The sequence below is a fragment of the Fukomys damarensis genome, unplaced genomic scaffold (assembly GCF_012274545.1).
Source record: "Fukomys damarensis isolate Sample0158 unplaced genomic scaffold, DMR_v1.0_HiC HiC_scaffold_27, whole genome shotgun sequence".
In the NCBI taxonomy this organism is placed as follows: Eukaryota; Metazoa; Chordata; class Mammalia; order Rodentia; family Bathyergidae; genus Fukomys; species Fukomys damarensis.
Window position 1 is genome coordinate 4119917 of NW_022900939.1, and position 8756 is coordinate 4128672.

Genomic DNA, 8756 nt, shown 5'->3' on the forward strand with positions numbered 1-8756 from the left:
CTTTGCTACATTCTGCTTCTGCAAAATTCTGCTTGCTCCTCTGGCCTGGCTAAAGAACAGAAGATTATGAAAACAAACAGAGAAATGGGGCTCAGAGCCTAGAAGGTGACTTCCACTGTGCCCGCTAGCTAGGGAATAAACCTGCCTTTCCCTCCGTTCTCTGAGTGCTGCTCTCTTCCTTGGTCTGCCTGCCCTCCAAGTGCTGTTCCCGTGTGACTGTCTTCAAGGTTGATTTTAACTGTTTCCCCAATACCATGGTATTTATTCTCACGTGACAATATATTATAGGTTTTAATTTGTTTCAATGAACTATATTCATTCAACATTCAGTGAATTTTATTTTGTCTCAAAGAATTTTACTTCATGGTGGTGCAGGAAAATGTCGAGATCCTGAAAAAACTGAAAGCAACAATATTTTCATGGAAAATGTGGTGACACAAAAAGACTATGTCCAAAATCAACTATGTTCTTACATACATCTCAGAAATTTCCTGTAATAGCGAAGATCTGACACCGTAGAAGTCATTTTCAAAGTATAGAAGAGAAATAGAATCTGTAATCTATGTGACTATTTTCTCTTTTTACAAGTTGGACAATCAGTTAATACAGTCAAAATATGAAAGTCAATAAAAATATAGTGAACCTGTGATATTAATTAAAATTGAGAAAGGTCGATATAGAGGAAAAGGCAAAAATATCAATTCAACTGAACACAGAAAACGTAAACGTAGTCACACCACTTTTAGACAAATAGGAAAGAATGCATAAAACTGAACAGTAAGTTATTGAGACCATCAGCTAGCATTAAAGCACAAGCTTCAGCTTTTTCATAAATGTACCCAAAATGTATCTTAATTTGTATGCCCATGAGCATTAAGAAAATGGGCTAAGAAAAAGTGATAGCCTTTCCAAGTACGTATACGGGTTACCGAGGTACAGCTGACAGACTCACAAAGACATTGACAAAACAAAGACATCGATCGAGAAATGAGTAGGACACCAAAGCTCGAAGTAGTTCTTATTGCAGTGTATTCGTAAGACATCAAATCATCATGTAACACGTGAAGAATCAGTGTAGGATATAAGTGCAAAACATAGCAGCCAAAATTATGAAGGGCAAGGTGTACGAATAGAGACAACCTGCACACAGCACACACACACGAGTTAGAAAATACAACTCATCCTGCACATGGTGGTAAAACACAAGAACCCACCTGCCTCGAAAGCCCAACGTCTGAATTCGATCCTTAGGGTGAAAAAAGAAAAACAAAAACCAAACATTAAAAAAAAAAAACAGAACAAAAACCCGATAACCCTGGTCAATTCCTTTGTCATCTCCACTACTCCCAACAATGCTACAGAACATTCACTTTCCTTGACAATAGTGGTTTTTATTCCATATCGCTTTAGTACATTTGCACTATAACATGAAGTTCAGACATATATGATCCACATATATCTCTTAAAAGAGGTGAAGTTTTGTTTTTAAGTTTTTTGTTTTCTTCATTAATCTAAGACAATTAAAAGTACCTGATATACGTATGATGATATGTAAATAAATGTTAAATTTATTTTTGCTTTTTATTTTTTCTAGATGCAAACATAGCACAGTTTTTTTTGCTCATGATTTAATTCATAGGAATCAGAGTTTACAAAAACCTATTATGATATTACATAAGTTATTCCATGTTCTTAGCAGGGCACATTTTACATCTTTGTTCCTTAAGCTGTAGATTAAGGGATTCAACATGGGGATGATGAGGGTGTAAAATATAGAAGTCACTTTGTCAGTGTTGCTGGAGTGACTGGACTTGGGCTGCACGTACATAAATATCAGGGTCCCATAGAACACGGTGACCACGGTCAGGTGGGATCCACAGGTGGAGAAGGCCCTGCGCCTGCCCTCTGCAGACTTCATCCTGAGGATGGCTGTGAGGATGAGCAGGTAGGACAGGAGGATAATGAGAAGAGAAGAAATCAAATCAAAACTTGCTAAGATCAGAATTATCAATTCAATTTCTTGGATATCTGAGCAGATCAAGGATAACAAAGGTAGACTGTCACAGTAGAAATGACTGATGACATTTTGGTCACAGAAGGAGGAAGTGAAGATCCTTATGGTGACCAGGAGAGACACAAATGTGCAGTAGAGATAGGGAATCACCACTAGTATATGACATACCTTTTGTAACATGATGGTGGTGTAGAGGAGAGGGTGACAGATGGCCACATAGCGGTCATAGGACATTGCAGACAGAATAAAAAACTCACTAACAATGAAAAATAGAAAGAAAGCCATCTGTGTGGCACAACCATAATAGGAGATTGTATTTTGATCAGCCACAAAATTTACCAGCATTTTGGGTCCCACAGCTGTAGAATAACCAAGATCCGTCACAGCCAGGTGTCTGAGGAAAAAGTACATGGGAGTCTGCAGCCCCGGGTCCACCTGGGTGAGGATGATCATGCCCAGGTTGCCCAGCAGCGAGGTCAGGTAGATGACAAGGAACAGGAGGAAGAGCGGAGCCTGCAGCTCAGGACGATCTGTGATGCCCAGCAGGATGAACTCGGTCACTGTTGTGAGGTTGGGCCCCTCCATCCAGGGTGATCTGAAGATCTGTTTAGGTAGAGACATAAGCATCATCAAGAGCTTTCCTGTGTTGTCACCTGGGAACTTTTATAGTACACAAACTTAGTGGCAACAATTTGCTAGGCTTTGACTTCAAATAAGAATGGAACACCATAAATGTGCCTGATGTGTGGTGGCGGTCAGGGCTGTAACACGATATGAAACATCCTGTCCCTGGTACCTGTCACAAAAGCTCTTCCCTGACTTGCCTGTGTGTTTCTTACCTGGTATACTAAGAGGAATTTATGGGCTTTTTGCCCTTCAGCCTCTCCTAAGGAGATGCTAAGTCATTGGCTGACTGTCCATAAAGCATTTGAGAGTGTAATAAAGCCCCCAGAGACTTCCCATTAATCAAGAACAATTTGTGTTTATTACCGTACTAGGGTTCTCCCGAGAAATGGAGCTGAAAGGAATTTATTATATGGGATTTGGCACCAGTAATTATCAGCTCATTTTTTAACTTTTAAAAATTAATCACCAGAGCACACAGGAAATCACATGTTCTAATAACAGACTTATGAAGACATTCCCACAGGTGTTTGTCTTTATGATGAGTTTATACGGACTATTTAATCAGGAAAATTTATAATTCATTAAGAAATTATAAGTGATTGTCATGTTTCAGATGAAGACAAACAAATGTGAGGAATTTCTGCAATAGGAAAATGAGGACTTCCGCGAATGTTTCAGTTATCATTTACAAGTGTCCCAGACGGTGGGGTTTTGGAAGGTGCTGGATCGCGGGGGAAGTGATTCTGTCATTGATGGGTTTGTAGCTCCATGTTCTTCTTTCCGGTCGGTCCCTCTGGAGCATGTGGGTCACGGAAGGTGAGCCTCGGAAGGGCATCTTCTGTCCCAGGCCCTCCTCGCCTTTTCTGTTTCCTCCTCACCTGCTCGCAGCTCTCCCCACCACGCCCTTCCATGGTGATGCTTCTGCCCTGGAGCCAATGCGAACTGAATCTGGGAAACGGCGTCTCCCTCAGCCTCGTGGGTCAGGTATGTGCTGTCACATCAACACGGAGGTGACTGCTATGGCAACCGGCTCTACAATCCATGAAAACTGAGATACATATTTTAAAGAATCAACAGTCACAGAAAACCCTGAAACCAGCAACGGCACAGACGATGTGAGGTGCTCTATCAACCGGGTGGAGGCGAATGTGCAGTCATTAAGGACACGATTCATCAGTGCAGGCTCTTCTCAGTGCTGACATTCCTAATGTTTGGGACTGGATAATTTTGCCAGCATTAGGGACTCTCCTGCAACTTGTAGGTAATTATTGGAGCACACCTGTTCTCGCTACTCTCCATAACGATATCATCCCTCATACTTCCCTGTAACCACGGACATCAATCTCTAGACATTGCTGAATGAAGTGTGTCCTGCGGTGGGGGGGGGCTGCCCCCTTGGGGCTTCTAGTTTACAATCCCTTGTAATTTAATTGGAGAATGTTATTGGATTGAACTCAGAATACATTATCAAACTTTGCATTCAAATATATGATTACAATGTCTTTATTGATAAGCCATTAACCTTATACTTGGATGCCTGAATGCCTTTATTTTTGTCTATTCTTGGCAAATAGAGTTGTGTGCTCTCAAATGAAATAATACCACTGTAAAATATACTTTGTTAGGCCAGGGATTTAGCTCAGTGATTCTGCCACCTGCCTCGCATGCACAAGGACCCAAGTTCCATCCCCGGTACCAAACAACAACAACAACAAAAAAAAACAGCAACAAAAATATATACTTTGTTGTGGGAAATAGCATTTGCTATCAAGTATTATAGTATGTACTGCCTGGGAAACATAATTCTAAGTAAAATTTGCATAAAGTGAACGCATAGAATGATTTTTATGGTAAACATTTATTTATTGAGTCTTATTAATAAGGAACAAGGGATTCCACCAATTTTATTAATAGGGAGAAAAACAGTTTGAAAACCAAGCACAATTTTTGTTTATTGAAGTAGTTTCTTTGTTTCATGAACAAGAAAAACTGGATGTTACCGATGACGACGTCCTTTGCAGCCTCTTTCCCATCCTTTTCCTGAAGCTGTAGAACCAGGGTTTCAGCAGAAGCCTGGCTCACTGTGGGGGAGACAGAGGCCCTCTTCCCTTTTCCAGGGTTTGGACAGAGCTTGGGTGTAGGTGCAGAGGAGCCAGACAGCCATCGCGCATAGCTACTGTTGGAAAGGCAGTAAGTGAGGACAGACGTGGGGATGGTAAGATGCAATGTCACCAGGAGCTACAGCTACTGTAGGAGCTACAAGCTGAATACGTATTTCTAGAGCTATCGTGACCATACAGCAGGGCTTACAAATGGCCATGGGAGCCAGCAGCAAGCTCTGATCCATCCTGACAGCCAGGAAACAGACAAACGGAGCAGGACATGCCAGAAAAGCACAACATTTTCATCACACAAACTTTGCTCATATTTTGTTTGTAAGGACAGAAGCAAAGCGCTGGTGAAGGAAGAAGTGCGCTGGTGTGTTCAGTCTTGCATCCATTTTGTTGGCCAGGATCAAACCTAGGTTGCCTGATAGCAAGCAAAGGATGACGGGTAAGCAAAGCACAGAGAGGAGCAGCTGCTTGGGTTTGTATAGTATCTTCCCATGGCAGGAACAGTTCTACATTTCCATTTCCTGTAATAGGTAATGATTTTACAACCACTCTTTCTATTCACAGTGGGGAATGGTAGTGTCTAGGTATTTACGGATAGAAGATGACAGTGTAACATTTAGCTTTGGTAGCCATTAGTTTTAAACAGAGCTTATATATCTAAAAGTGACTTAATGGAAAGAACAAATGGAATTTAAGTGTGGTGATCTACAAAAAGAGAAAGTACAGATAAGCTTAGGAAATATTCTATGAATACTTTTATGAAGAAATTCTGAAGACTAAAGAATACACCAAGAATTTCTGTCTCATTAGGGATGCTGTGTTTGCTTTAATATTGTTCCTTTACTTCTAGCTTGAAATTAAATCAAACTTTTCCAAGGATATTCTCCATAATACAGGTGCATTACTAGTTAACAGTTTAGTGAAGTAATTTGAAGCAAGGATAATTGTTGTTCGGTGGAAATGCCCAGCATAGACACATGCATGGATATGAAAAGTACTAGATTCATTTTTATCAAACTGAGTTAAACAGTGATGTTTAAATCGAGAAATGAGTACTGCATTTAAATATTTTGCTTGAATATCAAAAAGCTACCTCTGTGTATAATAAATCTCATTAAATCCAATCTGATTTACTTATGATCCCTGGCTTCACATAATTTCACAGTCATCCACCCTTTTCTCTTAAATACAAAATCTGCTGATTGGGGACCATCTTAATTGCTTAGTGTATTCCACATTTTAATGGATGATCTCACTTGAAAATAATTCCTTGCTATAAAATTTTAATCTTTATATAAGATGGTATTATTTGTTGCATACGTTTATCATAACATTGCAGAAAACAAAAGATAGATACAGATGTAGTGGTATCACAGCTCACAAATTTAACCCTTTTCATGACTCTGGTCACAAACTGGACTGGAGAATCAAATAGAATTTTCCCATATGCTAAACTTTGAACCTAATGACTAAATTTGATTCCTTTCTCATACAATTCAGCTTGTGTCCAGAATCATGGAAAGAATTAAATTCTTGAATCAAGGTGCCATATATCGTGGTGCCTTGGTACACACACACACACACACACACACACACACACCAAAAATGTATGCACACTTCAGTAGTTTGCTGTAATAATAAATGTTTGAGCACCTCTTGTAATTGTAGAGGCCTAAGGTAGCTTGTATTGATCTCATGATGTCTCAGTAAATTTAGTGTTAAAACATTAATTCAAGTTTTTCTTCTCCTGATGTATACATTTTTGGCAGACTCTTGAATTAAAAATAAACTGAAGTTCTTTGAATTTACAGTGCCCCATATCCTACCCTCTTTTAAGTCACAACGTGTCCTATAAACCCATAGGCAGCGATCTAACCTTTTTTTCTGTTGCAGAAGGACAGCGCCTCTAAACCTTCTCTTCATTTATGCGTAGAGCTGTCAAACTACATTGGTTTGCAGTGGTTGCAGGGGTTGGTCATGAAGCTCTTTAAGGCAGCCTTCACGTCCTTGTTGCGCAGGCTGTAGATCATGGGGTTCAGCATGGGGATCACCAGGGTGTAAAACACAGAAGCCATTTTATCGGTGTCTAAAGAATAGTTAGTGCGGGGCTGCAGGTACATGAACAGCAACGTCCCGTAGAAAACTGCCACAGCCGTGATATGAGACCCACAGGTAGAGAAGGCTTTTTTCCTTCCTTCTGCTGATTTGATCCTTAGAATAGACAGAACGATGTTGACATAAGAAATTAGAACTATGGTCATGGAAAACACAATGTTTGAAGCTGCAGATATAAAGACTATTATTTCTGGAACAGACGTATCGGAGCAGGACAGCATCAACAGAGGCATAATATCACAGTAGAAATGATTGATGACTTTGGAAGAGCAGAACGACACGGAGAACACGCAAGGCATAACGACAACGGCTGTGCCAAAGCCGTACAGGTAGGTGAGGGACACCAGCAGCAGGCAGACCCGCCGAGACACCACCGCCATGTAGAGCAGGGGGTTGCAGATGGCCACGTAGCGGTCATAGGCCATCGCCGCCAGCATGAAGACCTCGGCCACAATGAAAACCAGGAATCCGGCCAGCTGGGTGGCACAGGCATAGTAGGAGATGGTTTTCTCTTTTACTAAAAAATTGAGCAGCATTTTGGGAGCAATAAAAGTAGAGTTGCTAAAATTTATAATAGCCAGATGTCGGAGGAAGAAATACATGGGGGTCTGCAGTCGGGGGTCCACACTGGTGAGGGTGATGATGCCCAGGTTCCCCATCACGGTCAGCACATAGATGCCCAGGAAGACGAGGAAGAGGGGGACCTGCAGCTCGGGGCGGTCTGAGACCCCTATGAGGATGAACTCAGAGACCTGGGTGATATTTCCAAGAGCCATGTAGGTGTCGGAAACTCATCTGTTTAGGGGAAAAAAAGAAAAAGGAATGTAAAGATCTTTTCTATGTCTACCATTAGATAACAACGACAGCTCCTTGAGTGAGAGAATAGCTCAAACTTTATCTTAATCTACCTCCGCTCATAAACTTGAAGTTCTGGGATGAATAATTATTGTATAGTTTCCCAAGGTTTCAGAGAGAGAGAGAGAGAGAGAGAGACAGAGAGAGAGAGAGAGAGAGAGAGAGAGAGAGAGAGGGGACATAAAGGAAGCATACTAAAACAATGATGATCCAGCTTCATGTAATAGTCTGAGGATTTATTCCCTTGCAATTGTGTCAAATTGTAATATATTTTTAGCTTTCAAACACATCTGTGGAAAATAAATTAGCATTTGATGGTTGTGTTATTGTTGAGGAACAGGGTAGATAGATTTAATCGGGAACAAGATGATTGGCTTATAATATAAACTGGAGAATTAATACACTTTAAGTCATAATCATTATTTAGATTTCATTCTAACTGAATTATATGCTACTGGGAAGATTCAAGGTCAGGTAGTAAAATAACACGATCATGTCTAAGTTTTATAAAATTGCTCAAGATATTGAGTAGATAATGGATTACTGAATTGGAAAAAGGTAGAGCTGGAATATTTATTGGTAAAAAATATAAAACGAAAACTGAAGCAATTGTCATGGAGTTTCTGGTGAAGTATGATACTGGCTTGAAGCAAAGTGCAGAAACTCTGGCAGAGTTGATGAATTTGATAGCTGGGGGGGGAATAAGACGCTCTTGACATCATTCATATGATAAACTTTATGAACAATATTTGAGGGGTGATTGGCCAAGTGTAGATTAAGGCCAGCTTTTGTGGTTGATTTTTGCTTCGGCACAATCACTGCTGCTGCTCCTCTAAACTGTAGGCCTAGACCCTGAAGGAGGAGAACGTGGTGATGCACACATTGCTGGTGGCATCTTCAGAAGATTCCACTGGGAATCGATCCCTTCAGAAAACCCTTGTCCTGGAATTGACCACACACTGACTGTCACGCTTTGTCTTAGCCTGAATCTGCATTACTGAAGTAAACTCATTCTGCTACATCTATGAACA

The 8756-nt window shown here is 40.6% G+C and overlaps 2 protein-coding genes across 2 annotated transcripts; both read right to left on the reverse strand.

The window, feature by feature from the left end:
• Nucleotides 1-1642: 1642 nt before the first annotated feature.
• LOC104851244 (olfactory receptor 8K3) lies at nucleotides 1643-2599 on the reverse strand. The gene has a single exon (XM_010608418.1). The coding sequence runs from the start codon at nucleotides 2597-2599 to the stop codon at nucleotides 1643-1645; it is 957 nt and encodes a 318-aa protein (XP_010606720.1).
• Nucleotides 2600-6698: 4099 nt separating this feature from the next.
• On the reverse strand, nucleotides 6699-7646 carry LOC104851245 (olfactory receptor 8J3). The gene has a single exon (XM_010608419.1). The coding sequence runs from the start codon at nucleotides 7644-7646 to the stop codon at nucleotides 6699-6701; it is 948 nt and encodes a 315-aa protein (XP_010606721.1).
• Between the last annotated feature and the right edge of the window lie 1110 nt (nucleotides 7647-8756).

What these genes read in the sequence shown, in the direction of transcription:
- LOC104851244 (XM_010608418.1), bottom strand. Translation starts at nt 2,599, where the DNA reads ATGGAGGGGCCCAACCTCACAACAGTGACCGAGTTCATCCTGCTGGGC.
- LOC104851245 (XM_010608419.1), bottom strand. Translation starts at nt 7,646, where the DNA reads ATGGCTCTTGGAAATATCACCCAGGTCTCTGAGTTCATCCTCATAGGG.